This window comes from Marmota flaviventris, chromosome 13, assembly GCF_047511675.1.
Source record: "Marmota flaviventris isolate mMarFla1 chromosome 13, mMarFla1.hap1, whole genome shotgun sequence".
Classification (NCBI taxonomy): Eukaryota; Metazoa; Chordata; class Mammalia; order Rodentia; family Sciuridae; genus Marmota; species Marmota flaviventris.
Genome location: NC_092510.1, coordinates 25,461,391 through 25,481,658, shown reverse-complemented (window position 1 = coordinate 25,481,658; position 20,268 = coordinate 25,461,391). Strand labels below are relative to the sequence as shown.

Sequence of the window (20,268 nt, the reverse complement as noted above, 5' to 3'; positions counted from 1 at the left end):
CTCGCGCGACCCCTGGGCAGAGAGTCTTGGTCGCTTTCTTCCTGAATCACTGGGGGAAGCAGCCCTGCTTCGGGGTTAATCTGCAAGCGCAGACCCCTCGAGGCCAGGCAAAGGGGGAAAGCGGGGAACACGCTCCCCAGCGTCGCCCCCTGCCCCAGCTACCATCTAGCGACTCTGTCTTCGGCTCTAAACAAGAACAGCGGCCCGAGTCCGCGTTCACACGGAAAATTATGCCGGCTCCAGCGGCGCGTAAAATTGATGTGAACCGAACGAAGTGGGATCAGCGTGATCCTCCCTCTCTTGTCTCAACAGGGGTTTCGGCGCGTTACACAAGGCCGAGCTTGTCTCTTTAAGAAGACATTGGACCCTAATTAGTCTACCTTCCTGGAGCGGGCGCGGAGCGAGGGGCCGAGGGTGTTTGGGTTGGGTTGGTGGGAGGATGAGACTGGAAGGTCTTCTGACCAGCCACCAGTCTCACCGCCCCTCCACCTTCTTTATTTTGCCGCCACCACCGCCACCAACACCTAGTTCTGAAGATGCAGCCAGGGCAGCAGCAACGGCAGCCGCGGCTGCTACTCCCGGCCCCACGTTACTTTGATTGACAGCTGAACAAATGTTTCCCCGGTTCGAACGCTCGCGCTAAGGAACGTCAGCCAAGGCGAAGCTCCGCCTTGGGCGGTCCGTCTCCTCCCTGCCTCCGCCAACTCCATCTCTTTTCGTTCATTGGTTAGAGCGACCCGCGACGCTCGACCCCCACGTGGGTTACAGGACGGTTGGCTCCTCCTCCCTGGCTTACCATTTGTCAGCAGTGAAATGATGGGCAGTAACACAGAACGGCGATTAATGTTCAGCCATCTCTGATTGGTTGCTGAAGACGCCTACCGTGCCCGGGGAGGGCGGGGCGCTTGGAAAGCGCCCCAGAGCAGTCGCTTGGCCGGCCGGTGATTGTAGTCAATCTGGCGGGCTATTCAGCCACGGTCGCTCGGGGCGGACTACATCTCCCGGGATGCTTCGCGGTCCCTCCGCGGAAGGTTGTGAATATGTATCAGAATGTTAATGATTAGCTGCTGCTAAATTTGGTCAAAGAAGTCACCTACACAGAGCGTGTTGTTAGAGCTGTTCTGAGCGGGTGTTTGGGCTGTTGGCTGCTTTCTACCCCCTCTCTTACACACTTGTATATTATTTTGAGGTGGTGTTCGCAGAGTTTGAAAGGAGAGAATTTTTTTAAAAAGCCGCAAGCGTTTCACTCTTTATTTTTATAATCCCCTTCAATTTGGGGTTAAAAAAAAAAGACAAGAAAACAGGAAGGAAGAAAAATAAGGAAATGAGATGTGGTAAAAGAAGCTAAAAGGTGCCTTTTAAAAGATCGTTGTTCTGAACTGAAAAAATCTCCAGAGAAACCAAAAAAGCACCGCCGAGACCTCTTCCGAACCAAAGGAGTTTGTGTTTGCTTTTAGGGAAGAAGAGAGATCATTCATTCGGAGGAATAACAGCCAATTAAAAGACAAATAAAAAAAAGTTTGGAGTGGGACGCAGAGCGAGCGGGCGGCGGTGCCGGCGGGCGGTGGGCGCGGAGCTCGCACTTTCCCGGCCGCAGCGCCGGGCTCGGCGGGCGCGCCTCGGCGGAGCGAACGTCGGAGCGTTGCCGCGGGAGACGCGCGCCGGACAATGCCCGTGGCGGGCCAGTGACGCCCGCGGGGAATGCGGAGCGGCCCGGCCGCCGGCACCCAGCCGCAGCGCGTTCCTACTGCCCGCGTCACGCGAGACCCGGCGGGGACCGGGACCGCCCGAGCCTCCCCTCGGACCCGGCCGTCCGCCGTCACTACCACCACCTCCACCACCGCCTCCTCCTCGGGGCCATTAAAGCCAATGAGCCGCGCGCCTCTGCCTAGCGCAGCCAACTAAATCGGTTTGGATGATTCGCGACCTGAGCAAGATGTACCCGCAGACCAGACACCCGGTGAGTGCGGCGGCCCGGGCGCGGGTGCGCGGGGGGATTCCCCGCGTCGCCCCCCTGCGCGCCGAGTTGTGTCTTTTGGCCGGAGGGGCGTGGAGAGCTGCCCGAAATGGGCACTAGGCTCCCGGGGCCGCCCGCCTACCACCAGGCCGCCACCACCCCTAACCTCCCCGGCTTGGTGGCACTCTTTGAAGGGGTGTAGAGAGGCAATTGAGTTGTGGCCATTTTCTTATTGTTGTCTTTGAAGCCCCTGGAAGCCGCGCGGAGCGGTTTGCCTTCTCCGCGCCGCGACTCCGGGGGGCGGGGGGAGGGGGGCGTTCAGCTATGAAGGAGGCGCGACTCCACGCCTGGGCGGAGAGGGCGCCCTCGGCGGCGGCGCTGCTGGGCCGGCTGCGGCTCCGGAGTGCGGGGCGCTGGCCCCTGGCGCCGCGGGTCCCCGGGGCGAGTGAATGAGCCGCGAGGGCGGCAGCTGAGCCTTGCTGCCCCCGACTGACCGCGGCCCGACGCCATGGCGCGGGTCCCCCCGACGGGCCAGTTTAGATTCCGGGTGGGGAGGCAGTGGGCGCGGCGCGCCGGCCCCCGGGCGCCCGCCGTTGGCCAGGGAAGGGAGCCCGGCTCAGACCTGACGGGAGCGGGTGGCCGCGCCGCGTTGGGGGCTACCCCGAAACCAGTCCCTGCCGGGCTGAGGGGGCGACCAGAGTGGGCGGGAGGAGACTTTGGATCGTGTTCAGCCTGCCTTTGCGATTAACCCCCACCCCCTGCCAGCGCCGCTCGGAATGTTTTCTCCATCTCTGCTTCGCCTGTGATGTGGGCTAATTAAATATTTTATTGTTGTTCTTTAGGCACCGCATCAGCCTGCTCAACCCTTTAAATTTACAATTTCCGAATCCTGTGATCGGATTAAGGAAGAGTTTCAGTTTTTACAGGCTCAATACCACAGGTAACGATATTGACTTTAGCTGATCCTCCTGTTTGCTTAGCTCTTGTCGTCTACCCCCCACATACACACACAAACACCCTCCTTCCTTTTTTTTTTTGGCCTCCACAAAGGTATTATTATCATTTTTTCCCACTCTGGGCAGAAGGGCATGTCAAGGCCCTTTTTCCTTTAGGCAGGTGTAAAGAAATTAAGCATATCTTTTTTTCTTCCATTGAAAAAAAAAAAAAAAAAAGGAGGCAGAACAATCCAAACTGGGGAGTCTTGGAAAATGCTGAGACAAAACTTTCCATATTGATTTGTTGGAGCCAGGAGAATGGAACGTTGAGAAGATTCTGAGGCCTTTTGACTTCCTTGGTTCTTTATTACTCTAGGCTTGAATCCTTCTTACTTCTTTTTGCTATTCCACCGAATAGCCAAGAGCAAGTGAGCGATTTCATTACTTTGATGCTGAACAAAATGTTTTCATCTTAGAGGCGATTATTAGACCTAGAGTGCCTTTGAGACATATTTCTTTTGCTGGCTTTTTAATGATGCATAATTCTTATTTCATAAATTCAAGAACTAAAAACAAGTCACTGAACCAGATCAACACTTTGCCCCTGGGTGGTGGTATTCAACTTGTCTGTGTGTTTTGGAGGGAAAAAACAAGACATCATTCATAAGACTCCTTGATTCATATTTTCATTAATCTCTTCGTACAACATTAAAGAAAACTTGTGAAATTTGGGAGGAATTATTTGTGTGTTTATGTGTAGTCATTACTGACATTTATTTCCTTGTTCTTGTTTTATTAACTGAATTTAATGAACATTGAATTCTGGATGAAGTTCCAGAAATAAATTGACTCGAGGGTTTATTTCTTTAAAACTTATTTAAAAAGTCAAAAAGAAAAACCCACATTTGATCCTTACTGAAGGGACATACATGTTCAGGCTGGTTCTAGTCTAACCTTTCTTTCCTCCCTTTCATAATGAGGTGATTTTTAAGATTGTTGATTTGGTGTTTGTAGGTGAGGATTTAGAGGAAAGAATGTGTATTTAGATTTGAAGGATATAAATTAAGTTCTACACTGTACTTAGATTTTCCTATGTCTCAAACAGTCTGAAGCTGGAGTGTGAGAAACTGGCCAGTGAGAAGACTGAGATGCAGCGGCATTATGTCATGGTAAGAAAACTATCACAGATTCAAAGTGTCTAGTAGTTTGGGATACCAAAAAACGTTGAAATTGCTAGAGGCTTCAGGATAGATCACAGTGGCCTTGCCAGTGTAGTTGAGGTTGTGGGAATGTGAACATTAGTAACCTGTAATTCTAGGATGTTAGAGCTTGCTTTTGACAACCAGCTTTGATTTGAATTTTCAAAAAGTTCAGTTGCATAGGGTATAATTTTCTGTGCTTTGTTTTTACAAATTGAAACAAAACAAAACAAAACCTCATTTATGTTTTGTTCAGTTGCAAGCAAAATGTTTTTGTTAGTGGTTTTCTTTGTTGTTTTATTGCTCTTGCTCCAAACAATTTTAACCAGTTTTTCTATGTACTTTTATAAAATTTTAATGCTTTATTTTTAAAGTGATGGCTTAGACACTGAAACTATTCTCTAATTTTTGCCTCATTATTTGTTACTATTACGTGTGCATTTTTGTGTATGTTTCAATTTCTGTAGTGTTATATTGGTTTGAAAAGTGTTGATTTGTTCTGCCAGAATTTCTGTTTACAATACATGTTCAGAAAAATTAGATCTGCTTTTACAAAAGTATCATGAAACATATTTTTAAGATTGTTCCAAAAGGCACCAGAGTGATGCATTAATTCATTTTCTCTCAAGCTTTTTGCTTTGAATGTGTGAATGTGAGCAGTACCCTTAAAATGAGAAACAAGCCTTCAGTAATAGTACCTTTACTAACAATTCAGCGTTTGTACAAGACAAAATTTCTGCTGTACTTAGGAGTTAGTCGTATGGTACTGAATTATCAGATTTTTTTTGATTCATCTGCTTATGATGTATAAAATAATTGCTGCTAAGAATGCTGTGTTTGAACATTAATTTTTTTTAGTTTTGAGTCTCTGTCTTTGAGTCTGTGTCTTAAGGTGGCTTTTAGCTTATTAGGCTAAAGATAGTAATTGGGCATCTCTTTGACTTATTGGCATAAGAATTAGAGATCTTTTGGTTACATTAGGCTTTTATGTTTGTTGTTTGTTTTGAACGTACTTGGGGCATTTTGAACACGAGGCAGATTATTTGATGAAAGGCACAAATTTAATTGCTTTTCCTTCTTTGACAGTATTATGAAATGTCCTATGGGTTGAATATAGAAATGCACAAACAGGTAAGTTATTATTTCTTTATAACCATTTTAAATGAGTAATACTGATGCACTTTGGAAACAAAATTTTGTTTTGTAGTTTTCTGCACATTGTTGTGGCTACCTGTATTTTAAAAGACTGGGTATTGGAGAAAACATTATTTTTTCACAAGTGGTTCCCCATCTTTCGTCTGCATTAACCTAATTTTAAGCATTTAAAATATCTTTACAAAATCTGAATACAGATTAAACTTTGTTCATTTTCAAGTCTGGATGCTAAATTTTAAAATATATCTTTATCTTTTGAGAGACTTGCTTTATGTATTTTGGTCATTGCAAACATGTCATATAGAAAACCTTTTCTTTGAAAATATTGAAAAGTAAAATTATAAATTATATATAGTCTTCATTGGCTTGGTGTAAAAGAATAGATACAGGGTGAGCAGGGAGGGTCAAAATGAAATCTGTGGAACTACAAAAGAAATTGATGTAAAATCCTTGTATTGGTCCCCTGAGGCTACTTAGTTGGGTCTTACCAGGAACTGTAACCGTTACTTCCAAATTTGTACAGAGTAAATGAGCTTGATAGGAGGATGTGATAATGTTCAACACTGGGTCTTGAAATCTAGCAATTAGTTCAGCCAAAAAAGGATTGGGGTGGGGGGAGTTTATGATTAGTTGAAATCATTGAAATAATGTGACTCAAATAGGCTTTTTTTTTTTTTCTTTTTGCAGGAGAGCAAATGAAATAAATGGTTTACATTTTCTAGACAAACGATACTGTGTGTGTGTGTGTGTATGTATATGTATGTATACGTGTCTGTATATGTGTATATCATGTGGGAGTTGTAATTCCTTTAGGAAAGTATTTATTTTTAGTGGTCTGCTAGTGAAACTTCTTCAGGTCTCATTAACCATTTCAGAATAGGTGTGTATATGTTTGCCTGCTGAGAAAAAGACAAGAGAAAAGTTCATGGTCTTTCTTATTTATGGTCAAGGTGATTTTCATTACCTTCTAAGTTTAGAAATGATGAAATGACCATATATCACTTAGTGGATCTTTAAAAGATGACTGATAGACAGTATAGGCAATCATAGTATTTGAAAACAAAAAATTGAGGAAAAAATGTGATATTACTTACACTGGGGACTTTATTTCGGATACTCTTTTACTTTGCTATTTGGTTATGCCAATATTAGCATTATAATATAGTTTTCCAGGTGTTAAATTCTTATTTTGACATCTTTACCATTTTTGTTTAGATTAGTAATATAAATATTTCCTGCTTAAACAAAATCCATTCAAGCTTATGGATGAACTTAGCTCTACTTCACAGGAATAAATTACATGAGAGATATTGTTTGTTAATCATGCATTTAAGGTTTGGATCTTGTACATGTCTTTTTTGTTGGTGATGGTGGTGTTCCTCAGTCCACCCCCTCCTCCCAGGATTAATTAAAGATCAAACCAGACTAATGTCCCTTTATTTCTCCTTCTGTACCTTGTTTACCCTAACCACTTAGTTTTCAGATCCCCTTGTACCACTTTTGTTTCTGAAGAGCACATAGCTTGTATTTCTATATGTATGTATTTCTTTTTGCTGTTGGTGGGTTTGTGAGATCCCTTAATTTTACACATTTTATACCTCTATAATTCTGTCATCTTCTTGTCCAGCTGGCCTCAAACGCTATCCATTTAAAATTGAGAAGAGAACATTTTCCCTTTTTTTCTCTTGCTTTTAAATTCAATCATATCAAGAATCCTGAGGGCAGTTTATCACATTATGAAATACAGACAGCCCTGCAAACCACCTACTTATTATATTTTCTTTCTTTCTCCCCTTAAGCACAGAGGCATATCTGTCTTTATTTGTTTTCCTAGGCAGACAGTCTTAGTTCCTCTTAGCCTCTCTTCCAGATGCACTCACTGGATACCCTTGTAATGGAAAGCAGCAATAATGCAGGGAAGTTGCCCTGCGGCATAATTGGGACCGTTCTCAAGATCGGGTTAGGCTTATTCACTTATTAGATTTATGTCTCAAAGGGTTCAAGAGTAGGAGTCCCAGGAGTCCTTGGAAGTACCTTAGTAATTGGTGGCCCTGATATTTGAAACCTTTGTGTATTTTTTTGGTTAACGTTCCTGTTCTTTATGGCTGCAGCCAGCCACAGATTATTTATTTTTAGAGAAAATTTTCACTAAAACAGAAAATGATGGTTGTGATGGAGTCATGACTCTGTGACTTAGCAAACTGATAAAAAGAAAAGTATGAAACAGTGATAAGGGGAGAGGGGCAAACATTCTCCTCCCTCCCCTTTTGGTGTGATGCTCATCATCAGTCACCCTGTGTTGATTCTGATAGAGAACTATAAAGTGAAACCTATGGGGAATTTGTCATTCTGAAATGAAAGCTAATGTAATTAGTACCAATTAAAGTACATTTAGTAAATTGGATTTAATCTTAATTAAGCCTGCATAATGTTGCCAATTTTTAACAATTATGTTTGAGAACATAATTAATTTAAATTTTGGTAACTGAGTAAATAGCATTAGTCTGGTAGAATTAGTGGATTTTTTTCTTTTTAAAGGGGAATTCAGTGACATGACATGGAATTGGAGCATAAAATATGAATCTAATTTCTGGTAATCTTTAGTAGGATTGATAGAACTGAACAGATGAATCTGGAAAGCAACCAGAAAAGTTAGGGTGAAGTATTCTAAGCTATAATTGGAATTAATGCTTCACCACTGTCTTAAGTTCTATTGTGAAAATGAAGATGATAAATAGTACATGGTTAAAATGGCATGTTTCATTATGATGTCTTCAAAATGGAATTTTTAAAAAGTGAAAGAACATTGGCTTTTATTCCTTAAGGATTTCCCTTAAGTGTGGGGTTTTGTTTTTTGTTTTGGATGAGACAGGGTTTAGTTGTTACTACCTCTTGCTGATTGTTCTTTATAAATATAGTGTGGCTTCTAAATGGGTCAGCCACTATGGACAGATCAGAGTGATGCATGCACTTGATACATTACTAAATGCTGCTTGTTGCATCCTTCACCTGTAATTAAAAGACGTCCTCCCCAATGGAATCTGACAGCAGTGGTTACAACTCTAAAAAGTGAATATTGGATATAGATTAGGAGCAATGGGTATGTGAATTCAACTTATGGAAATTAAATAGATGACCATGCCATATTTGAGAATGAGAGTATCTCCGGTTTTCTGTAGTCTGAGGTCTCTTTGCTTCTAAGTTTTTATTATGTTTAGTATATGAATTTTAGAAATCATTAGAAAATTTTAGAAATCTGTAACACTTAGAATCTAAAAGTGAGTGCTACACATTTATATATAAATATATATTTATGTGTATGTAGTCTGTGTGTTTGTGTGTATTATTTATTTAAAATCAAAGCAGGAAAACTCCTGTTTCACTCCAGGCCATGTAAATTTTATTACAAGACGGGCCACAACCATTTGAGTGCTGCTAAAATATTAATTGAATAGAAATGAAAGGGCCTTGCCAGCTGATAGGATATCATAATCATAGCCTCTTTGGTCGATGGTAAATGATGATAAATGACATTAGGAACCTTTTAGCAAACTGTAATAACTACAAGGAGGGAAGCAGTATGGATTTGCATTATATCTGATACCCTCTAGTACCAAGTGGATTGCCAATACTGCTTGTTTAGCATTTTCTAAGGGCAATAGGATATTGATTTCTGACTTACAAGGAACAGCTCTATTTTCACCATTGAAAAGTATTGCAGGTTGTTAAGAAGAAATTGACTTGAAGAGGCCGACTGCTGCCCATCATGGAGCAAATAAAGCAAAACTGCCGAAGCATGGTGGAGCAGCGAGACGGGCCCTCAGCAATTTGTTGCTATTAATTTACCATGCTCGACAGCAAATCAATCGGCATCTACTTCATCTGCTGGAGAAAATGCTGTCCAGGGCAGATAAAAGGCTCGGCATGGTACAGAGAATAGACTGGATTGGCCAAAAGGAGGCTGCAGATAATGTGTAAATAAGTGAAATCAAGGCCACTGTTGCAGAGGAAGCTGTTGTTAATTAGGTTGGTGCTTTTTAGTGAACTATTTTAGAAAGCAGCTGAGGATTTGGAAAATAAGAGACTTATTGAGGTTTAAGTAATATATGACTGGCATGACATTCTAGCCTTGAGTGTACTTGATTCTAGGATGCAGTAAATTTATTTGGGGGCAGTGCTTGCAGTGGAAGTCAATTCATTTAAAGTTCGATTTAGACCAGATTTTTCCTTAAGATAATTTTTTTGAGGGGAGCATTACCAACTTCTTGCACATGTCTTGTCTTGGAAGAGTACACGGAAAAGCAGGTGTTAAGAGTATACAGGCAAAAACGGTTTTTTACATGGTGATTTTCTTTTCAGAAATGGATGTGTTTGAATTCTTGTATATTAATGAAAGGGGACTATTATCAAATGTGGATTCTTCTACTGAAAGTAACCCACAAACCAGTGAAAGTTTTGCTATCTTAATTTTGCTTTGTTGTATAAACAGAATAATCTAGAGGGGCTGAACAGTGGTGGATACCACTGGATTGCACAAATCTCAAAAAGATAAGTGAAATTTTGATGAATGTATAGATTCTATAAAAAGTTAGAAGCTGAGTTTGTGTGTTTGATATGGTTTTTTTTTTTTTAAGATTTAAAGTCACCAGTCAAAACACTACTTATCCTCTAATAATATTCCACAATTAATATTAAACAAATGGAAGTTTTCGGTGGTATTTTTTCCCTCTTACCTCTCATTTGGTTATTTTAGGTTAGGGGACAAACTTCACTTTCTTCACTAGATGTATGTGGATTTTAAATAATATCTGTCCCCAAACTGTCACAGGGTCTAGCATTAGGTGGTAGCTCTCGGCAAGACCCAGTGAGCTGTCTTATTAGTTGTCACAGGCCCTGAAAGAGAAGCAGATCGAGAGGAGGAAATGCAACCTACCAGAGTGTGTATATATGTTAATGGGAAGTATTTTCTGAGTACTGTGTATTTCCCCTTTTCACATATTAGATTCTTAATGTCTTTCTTAGGGGTATTATAGGAGAATATCTGTCGATTTTTAACTTAAAGCAGTGATTATTGAGTAGAATTAGAGTTTTCTTCCAGTGGAAGGGAACATTTATTATATATCTGGCATGTGCTCGCCATGGATCTGGGCATAGTGCCAAAATTCTTTCTTTTACTTCTTACAGTGACCCTAAGAAAGGGATTATGTCCCATCAAAAGGTGATTAAACAGGGTCAGATTTGTAAAAGGTGATATAGTTAATGGGTAGTAGATTTAGGACTCCGATGAATTTACCTGGGAGGTTGTCTCTTGGGAGATGTCACCCATGAAGTATAAATTTAGACCCCAACTCGTTCCTGGAATGAGGAAGCCCTGGGGGGCTGGGATAACCTCTCAGTTTATCCTTGAGCCCCAGAATTTGGGGCTTATACCCAGCACCCCTGAGTGAGGGGGATTTTCTGTAAGGCCTGGAGTCTAGGACTAGAAGGCTGCTCTCAGTGGTTGAAAGGGGAGGGTGGCTTTTACTCTTTCCCACATGTGGGCTAAGAGGGCTGCTTAGTTATCAAAACAGTTTGTTTCCTCCCTAGGCAACCTATTTCTCATTTGTTTACAAACTTGTTCTTCTATTTAACTTTTATCTTTTCCTTGTGGTTTCTAAGACTATGCCTAAAGACAAGGGGCTGTTTGTTAATCATCATCTTGTGGGTTTTGAAAGGAGAAGCTGGGAGGGGAAAATGTGATGTTTTGTGGCCTCTTTGTAGTTCAGAAAGAAGTTCATAGATGCAGGAAATCACAACTCAAACTTTTAAATGAAGGCAGATGTTTTGCTTGTAATGTCAAAAGAATTTCTTTGCAGCATTTAAACAAGGAATATTTCCTTCTAACGCCCCTCAATCCCTGCTACATATTATTTATCATTTTGATAGGTAAGTTCTTTGTATCTTAGTAGGTAATATTGCTCTGAGTAGTTTGGACTGATGGACTAAAGACAGAGCTGCATCTTTAGGAAATGTTTCTGTAGCCTTGAGGAAGGTAATAGTACAGGACCATTATTTTTCATGTTTTTTCATTTACTCTTTCCTAGAATTTTACTTTTTTTCTCTCTTTGCACTATGTACCAAGTCAAGGAAGCCAGTTGGGAATTTAGTGTTAGAAATGTGCATTTGGAAGTTATTTGTGCCCTTTTTTTTTTAATACTTTTTAGTTGTTGATAATCCTTTATTTTATTTACTTATTTATATGTGGTGTTGAGAATCTAACCCAGTGCCTCACACATGCTAGGCAAGCACTTTACTGAAGAGCTATAACTCTAGCCCCTATTTGTTTTTAATGAGGAAATTTTTAATGTCTTTGATGTTATTTGATAATCTGGTTTGTCATTTCTGGACAGCAATAGAGTTATTTAGTGGCTTGAAAGAGAGTGAAAGACATGTGATTTCTAGAACATACTTTCCTCGATTCTTTCCCACACTGTTGAAACAAATTGCAGTTATCTGGCAGTGGTGACTTAATCTAGTGGTCTTAAAAAAGGTAAGTTATTGTTGCAATCTGTGAGAAGCAGCAGGCTATATATTTCAGCGTAGGCAACTGAGTACTCTGATAATGACAGTTTGCAAGGTTTATGATTTGTCTGAAGTAAGTACACTGTAAACAGTTTACAAAATTATTACGTTGTGGGGGAAGGGCCTCAGAAGTTTAAGTCAAAGTGAAAGTTAGAGCTGTTCTGATTTTGCTGTATTAACAATGGTCAGTGGTAGTTGCTTTCTTTCTGTAAAGGGGAATAGCTGGCATTTGTCACTACAAATCTATATATCCTCTCTGTTTTCATTGGAATTGACCCAGTGTTGGTGCCAGGCACTTGCCATCTCTGTATCAGTGAGCCAAAACTTAACCTCAAAAAGGTGCAGTATGTAACCTTTCCTCTGTCCAGGGACATAAACAGACAAGGTGTGGATTTTCTTAGCTGGCTCATCAAAGAATAATACTCCAGTACATGTATGAGGTACTCTGTCCTCTGGTGAGTAATATTATCTTGTCATCCTTTTTGAAGATTTTGCTCACATACACTTCAAAATTTATACTGTGGGGAGAGCATTGTCTACATTTCACAGAATGAAAGGATAACTTCTTCTCTTGTGGATACCAGATTATTTCTCTGACCTGGACTGATTGTGGTGCACTTGAATCTGCAGAGCCCTGTTTTTTGCAGCAACCTAGGCAAAAGAGCTGTCAGGGGAAGGAAGAAGGATATTGGCTTTCTGATTTCTTAGCAGACTTGTTTTTCTTTATTGTAATCAAGTTTCATTTGTTATTGTTTTTTTAACTGCATTCTGCTTCTGAAGGTTTGTGGATTCTCTTAGTTACAGAATTTGGAAAGGCAAGGAAATATAACTAGGAAGAATAGTGATAGTAGAAATTATAAGCATGAGTACTCTGTAACACTCTTTCTTTACAGAGAGCTTAAAGTATTTTATATGTTCTCCTTAATCTTCTTGATGTTCCTGTAAAGCAGGTAGCAAGCGTGGATCCATGTATTTATTTAAATAGCTTCTGTCAGTGAAGTACCCGACAGTTTGCCAAGCAGTGTCATTCCACTGGCCTCCTTTAACAGATGACACTGAGGCTTAAGGGCTTAAGAGACTAGCCCAGTGTCACGGTCAGGGAGGATCAGCATGTGGGCGGGGATACCACAGTTCACTTAGGTTGGTGAATATGCCGGAGGTCACATAGTGAGAGTCACTGACAGAAGAGGAAATAGTAGATTTCTTGTGTTCCCTTCCATAGCTTCCTTCACTGACTGTGGCTGTGTTCAAACAGCAGACAATGCACTTGTTTCTGTGATGCTCTTAGCTTTCTGCAACATGAGGAGCATGGTAATGCTACTGGCAGTCCAAGGGTATTACACTATCATCTCTAGTGAGAGATCTGATCTGTGTGTGTGTGTTTGAAGTACAGCTCCTCCCTCTACTTCACTCTACCCTCCAGTGCCAGTGCCCTGTCCAAAAGGAGTCTGGGATCTGCAAATTGAAATATAAAGCCAAGTTCCACTTTTAGCAAAGCATTTAATAAAACTGTCTGCTCCCTCATTCCTAAAATGTACTACTTAAACATACTATTCTAGATATATACTAATTTATTATTGCCTGTCTCCCCTCTCCAGCTAGAATGGAGCGTCATAAGAAATAGGGGTTTTTATTATTGTTTTTGGCTTTACTGGTGCTGAAAACTGTCACAAAGTTAGGTCTTGGCACTCATGAAATATTTGGTGAATAAGGGAATATTTGGATTCATGCAGAGCGAGGCAAAAAAATCTGTGATTTAATGTTTTCAAGGTTGTATTGAAGTTGCAGGATAGAAAACCAGTGCTAAACCTTTAAGTATACTGAGGCATGTGTTACCTACTGGGTAAATTTGTGGAAAATGACATGGGAAAATAGGAAGTAAAAGCAACTGAACTTGGGTATCTTTCAGGAATGAGTTAGGATAGTTAAAGTAGAATATATATATATTTTGGCATGCTGAGTCTGCCTTTTTAAAGATAAAAATATAAATCTTTCCTAACTGAGTTTAATAAATTCAGTTTGAACATCATTTTTATCACTAGTCAGAATTCTGAAGAATTCTTTGCTATTAATAGGTCTGTGTACACGTAGTTTGAAAGATTGTGGGGAGATTTTGATCTTAACTATACTGTGGTGTGTTTAGCTAACTTCCAAATCAGTAAAATGCAAGCTTCTAGTTCTTTTAAAGGGACAAGGAACTTTGAAGATACCATAGCTTTTTCATTAGTAGAGATGGCCTTGTGTTGTTGAAGAAAGTCATAATATTAAGCAGTTTTAGAGAGCTTATTGTGCAGGTAATAGTTTACTTATTCTCACAACATGATTATGAAATTACAGCATTGTTATTATTTATTTCCATTTTACATATGAGGAGGCTGAGGTACAGAGAGCTTAAATAACTTGTTTTGAGATCAGTCAGTTAAATAGATCCTGGATTTGATTCAAGGTCAGAATGCTGGTGTGATAAATGCACCTGCCTAATTCCAAATTCTGTTTGTAATACTATACTGCCTTCCCCGAAGTACTTGACCAAGTAAGGAGCCTCAGATTATAATTCTGGCCTTGCTAATAACCAGTGACATGAGATGAAAAGCACCTTAACTTATCAGGGCCTTACTTTTCATAGCTTAAAATTTGAGTATCAGTGAATGCTTATTGCTTTTAGACTATTTTGATCTAACATGATAGTGAACCAGAATTAAGACTTGTCCTTTCTTTTTAGTCTCAGAAAGTTTCTTTTACAACTTTGAGATTTTTAAATCCATAATTGCCTAATGGAGCTAGAAGTAGAAATGTATATTTATTAAGAAATTTTTATTTTAAGAAAGTACTTTCATATTCACTTTTCACTTATGCTTCAATAATGTCAGTAAAGCATCCCTATCTTATGAATCAATAAAATGAGACTCAGATATTATGTGACAAAAGTTCCACAGTTAATTAGTAGATGATTCAGAATTCACCAGTTCTTTTAGGGCCGGTATTCAGGCTAAATAAAGTTGATGCAGAACTAGAGAGGTTATTGTAAAACATGTAATATAAATATATCCAAGATAAATTGTAATAACAGTGCTTTCTTTAAAGTGACCAGTTTATGTACTTTGTCGTGTATTATATAGCTTTTGAAATTGTATGTTATAATGTGATGCAATAGTTTTCTTCTAAAGATGTGTGTGCAGAGGGAATATGTAGTCGTTTATTACCTGTTGTGTAATTAGCCCCTGGGATTAGTTATCCTTCCGGAATTCAATGTAGGTAGATGTCAGTTTCTCTAGCTAGGGTTTACCTCATGACACTTAGGATATCTGTATGCTTGAAATGGGCTTGACATCTCAAATCCTCAGGGCTTTCTTGCCTTGTCCCACTAGTAATTCTTAGAGAAGGTCTAGACTTCAACTTAGTTTATAATGAGTTTGTCATAAACAAGATTAAACATCTTGACCTTACTTATCAAGACCTGAAGAAATCTATTCTTTCCATGAAGTAGAAGCTCCAAAAAGGAAGAATGTGTTTTATTCATTGCTGTACCCCTAGTACCTGGAACATATTAGAGGGAATGAATGAATGAAGAAAAGTTAAAGGAATGATTGTTGTTTTCATTTTATTGTATATTCTACAGTATCCATAATTCTTGAGTGTCAGTTACCTCTATATAAGTTTTCTTTGGGAAGACTCTTAGGGAGGACTTGACTTTATTATGACCAGGAAGACTAGATGGGGTATTCACAGGTTGGAAGATCTTATCCCAGTTCTGCCACAGGCCCTTGAACTGGTGATTAGCCATTTTAAAATATAGGTTTATATTCATTGCCAATGACTTATTTCTAAGGTAACTTTCAACTCTCTCATATGATTTAAAAATGATCAGTTTTAACAAAAGATCTATCCCTAATTTCATTGTTTGGCATGAGAGACATGCCATTTCAGCAAGTTAAGGTTTAATATTATGTTATTTAAGAGAAAGTGTAATTTTTTTTTTTTTTCTGTTTAGGTAGAACATCACTTTGAGCAGTTTTAGACTTTTACACAGCTAAAATTGTCTTAATGTTACTAATGTTTAACATCCTAGAACTATCTGCTGTGGTGTCTTTGGTTGTCCATTTGTTGAAGTTACAGCCACATCTTCCCAGTTTTTTTCTAGGGTGAGAGCTTATTAGAAACTCTGTATAGTTACAAATTTTCCATGTGTATATCTTGGGTTAATATTAGTGATATTAATAACTGTTAAGATCTAATGAGTTACTAGCAGGTACCAGGTGATAACATGGAATGCTTTAGATATATTAATTTCTTTAGTTTATAACCTTTTTGAGGAAGGCATCTGATTATCCATTTGTTGAAGTTAACAGCCACATCTTTAGGGCTGTGATCATCAGACAAACACTAGTAGAATGTGTGGTAAAATATGAACTGATGAGTCTACTAATCTAGAGCACTTGTTTACCCAAATAAAATAAAATCATATCCAAATGAGACCATTGTAATATTGAAGTTTCATTGTGTACAGAGCGCATCAACAGACTATCTAGATATATTTAAAAAACAAAGACAAAACATACCATATTAAAGTGATCATGATGTAGGAATTCCAGTGGTTCAGAACTAGGACTCCGAAGCCAGACCAGCAAGGATGGGGAAGAACTTGGTTTCAGTTATGACAGGGTGCTGTGCCTACGGAGGAGGAAGGAGTGAAAGAAGGAAGAGGAATGAATGAATGAATTTGTTGCTCCTTTGACCTTCATATCATGGCTTTCTTTTCATCTCTTCTGCAAGATCTGTGCTCTTGCTAAGAACTTTAAGGATTCTTTTCAACATGACCTCTGAACTTACATTCTATACCCAGAGCATAACATATTTTTCCAGGAAGTTCTTTGTGGGCAGTGGTTGTAGGAACTGTTCATTTAAGGAAGGCATTCGATTCTTATATGAGTGCATGAGTTTTGCTTGATTATGATCACAAAATGATTGTGAATCATTTTGCTTGATTATCATCATTACCTTTATATTGATTTAATGAAGTTTGTAAATGATTTTAATTTTTACTTTTTGCTCTTTATAGGATTTTTACAAATAAAGATAGGGACAGAATCCTCTAAATTATTCATCACCCAGTGAAACTGTGCCTTAGTCGATCTTTTCTTTCTCTTGTTTTTGGTTTTGCCAACAATTCTAGATAGGTTAGTGTTAAGAAATTTCAAGTAAACATGAGGCTGAGTCTATAAATGTCTTGAAAAACTACTGTGTTTCAAACAAAATCATGAATTCTCTTGCTCATTATGTCCCTGATGAGCTAAACACCAAAATTACAATAGATGCTTTAGTCATTGTGAATTATTTGTGTATGGCTAATTTTCTTCTTTTTTTTTCCCCCTAATGTGAGGCATACTCTGTATTTTAAAACTTCATCCTTTTAGATACTTGTCTTAAGCTGCTGTAGCTGAGTGAGAACAGCAGTGATAGTAAGGAATGTTAAGTAAACATGAAATTATAACGGCCATAGAGTGTATTTTGGTAAACCAAAATATTGTTTGGTGGCATAAAGCCACATATCCAGTCCAAAAAAGAAAACATGCAGAAATGTGGTTTTACTGTCTGTCATTCAGTCTGTTTCAACTGTCAGAAACATAAGTTGCTTTATAGGGTGTTTTTTTTTCAAGTCTGACCGCAGCTTTTAATTTCCTTCATTCTACCCACACCTTCTACCAATATCCTCATGTATCTAGTGCTAGTTTATGGACGATTTGAATGTAATGACATAATCATCAACAAGCAAAAGGGTCAGAGCTTGTGGCAAAAGTATCCTTCCCTGGAAACTAATTATGAGTTCTGCACATTTGGAAACTTTTACAATCATGACACAACAATTGTCTTTGTTCTTGGACTTCTCAGTTTAAGTTATATTGAGGGCTTTAAAGGTGTTTTTTAAGTACTTTTTCTCAAAAAAGTGACATTTAAGAAAATTAATAATTTAAAGACATTTTAGAAAGCAAAAGAATCACCCATGGTTCTGCCACTCTATACTAAATGCTGACCAGGCAAAGGCCAAAGGCAGAAGCTTCGCTGTGTCTCCATCATTGAGTGCTGTGGCTGGTGGAGATAATGCCCCCCTCATCAAAAGAAGTACTGGTCAAGATTAAAAGGAATAATGCATAAATATCATGTTTTTATTTCTTTTTAAGTAATAAAAAAGATGAAAACATAGACTTTCAAATTGTTTCAGGTATTTTGATAATCATGGCTTCTTCAGTTCTTTATGGACAACACATTCCTTCTAAATATTTTTTTAGGAGCCAGTCCTAAGTCAATCAGTAACTTGTTTTGGGGAAATTATTTTAACTTTTCTGAGTCTCATTTCCTCATCTATAAAAGCAGCATGGGTAGGACTGGATTAATGCTTTTTATAAAATGATGGTTCCAGGGCCCCATAACGGGGGACTTGGGCATTGGAATTTTTCTAAAAGGTTCAGAGTGATTCTGATGCACAGCAGGGTTGAGTATTAGTGAACCTGAGCAGTTTTTCTGAAAATTTAATAAATATACAAATATTTGTAGGAAATTTATTAAATGCAAGTTAAAGCAAAACTCAGTTTATTTTTCTACATTATTTATTGGTCCGTTGTAGTTCTACATGTTGATGAAATTTGTTTTACATGTGTGTACATGTACACAGTACAATAATATAATTTGGCCAGTATCACTTCCCAGTACTTCTCCCTTCCTTTTCCACCTCCCACCCTTTGGTCCCTTTCTTCTACTGATCTCTCTGTTAGGAGATCCACCCCTACCTTTGTTTTCCTTATTCCTTTCTAGCTTCCACATAAGAGAGAAAAAAGACTGTAAGTTTCTGAATTTGACTTTTATTTTGCTTAACATGATGATCTCTAGTTTCATTCATTTTCCTGCAAATGCCATAATTTCATTTTTCTTTAGGGCTGAATAAAATTGCATTGTGTATATAAATATATTTTTTTAATAGTAACAGGGATTGAACCTAGGGGTGTTTAACCACTAAGCCACATCCCCAGCCCATTTTTATGTTGAGATAGGGCTTCCTTAAGTTGTTCAGGTCCTCACTAAATTGCTGAGGCTAGCTTTTAACTTGCAATCCTCCTGCTTCAGCCTCCAGAACCACTGGCATTACAGGTGGGCACCAGCTACACCCAGCAATATGCCACATTTTTTTTATCCATTCATCCATTGTTGGACACCTAGGCTGGTTCCATAGCTTGGCTATTGTAAATTGTGTTGCTGTAAACAAGGGGTATACATGTATCACTGCAGTAAATATTTATCTTTAATTCTTCAGGATAAATACCAAGGAGTTATATAGCTGGATCATATGGTGGTTCCTTGCCTAGTATTTTCTTTTTCTGAGTGGGTACCGGGTGATTGAACTCGGGGGCACTTGACCATTGAGCCACATCCCCAGACCTATTGTATTTTATTTAGAGACAGGGTCTCACTGAGTTGTTTTTGCAGAGGCTGGCTTTGAACTTGCTGACCTCCTGCCTCAGCCTCCTGAGTCCCTGGGATTATAGGCATGTGCCACCAAGCCTGGCCCTCACCTAGTCTTTTGAGGAGCCTCATAACTGATTTCCATAGTAGTTGTACTAATTTAATTTACATTCCTACCAACAATGTGAAAGTGTGCCTTTTTCTCCACATTCTCTCCCATATTTTTTATTATATATTCAAAAATTAATTTTATTGAAAAGAATACTGTGATCTCAAATAGGGAATATAAAGTATAACTCAGCCAAGGTTCAAAATTATATACACGCTAAACATGTTTTTATTTATTTATTTTAATCTAAACAGATTTTTAAAAAAGCATTTGACAAAAGTAAGCAACAATTCTTGAATGTGTTTTGTGCCTGGTGGATGGGCCTGAGCCACAGGGCCTTCTGGAATAAAAAGACCCGATCCCAGTGGGGGCGTTATTCCATGAAGGTGAACCCATTGCATATTATCCCAGAACTGAGGGTACAGAGGCTCAGAGTGGACCAGTTACATTCTCAAAGACCCATCGCTGGTCTTTGGCACCACTAGTATTCAAATGGTTTTTGTTTGTTTCTAAAGCCTGTCTTTTGCGCGTGACATTTTATCTGGATTTTTTTATTATTTATATTCTTTTTTTTAAAATTTATTTTTTATTTTTTTTTAATTTTTTATTGTTGGTTGTTCAAAACATTACAAATTTCTTGACATATCATATTCCACACTTTGATTCAAGTGGGTTATGAACTCCCACCTTCACCCCATACACAGATTGCAGAATCACATCAGTTACACATCCGTTGATTTACATATATTATTTATATTCTTGATGACTGTCATTCTGACTGGTATGAGGTGAAATCTCAGGGTAGTTTAGATTTGTTTTCCTAATTGCTAATGAGGTTGAACAATTTTTTATGCATTTGCTGGCCATTTGTATTTCTTTTGATAATCTTCTGTTTAG

At 39.0% G+C, this 20,268-nt stretch overlaps 1 protein-coding gene across 6 annotated transcripts in view; it reads left to right on the top strand.

The window, feature by feature from the left end:
* Positions 1 to 1,098: 1,098 nt before the first annotated feature.
* The window catches only part of Tle4 (TLE family member 4, transcriptional corepressor), a 137,662-nt gene continuing 118,492 nt past the window's right edge, over positions 1,099 to 20,268 (top strand). For 4 of the 6 annotated variants that reach the window (XM_027951342.3, XM_027951341.3, XM_027951338.3 and 1 more), the window contains exons 1-4: positions 1,099 to 1,960; positions 2,800 to 2,897; positions 3,998 to 4,061; positions 5,178 to 5,222. In XM_027951342.3, the coding sequence (XP_027807143.1) occupies positions 1,916 to 1,960; positions 2,800 to 2,897; positions 3,998 to 4,061; positions 5,178 to 5,222 (252 nt within the window). In that variant the 5' untranslated portion in view covers positions 1,099 to 1,915. Of the gene's footprint in view, positions 1,961 to 2,799; positions 2,898 to 3,997; positions 4,062 to 5,177; positions 5,223 to 20,268 lie in introns of those variants that run through there. The other 2 variants (XM_071600545.1, XM_027951346.3) reach the window with 1 other exon arrangement.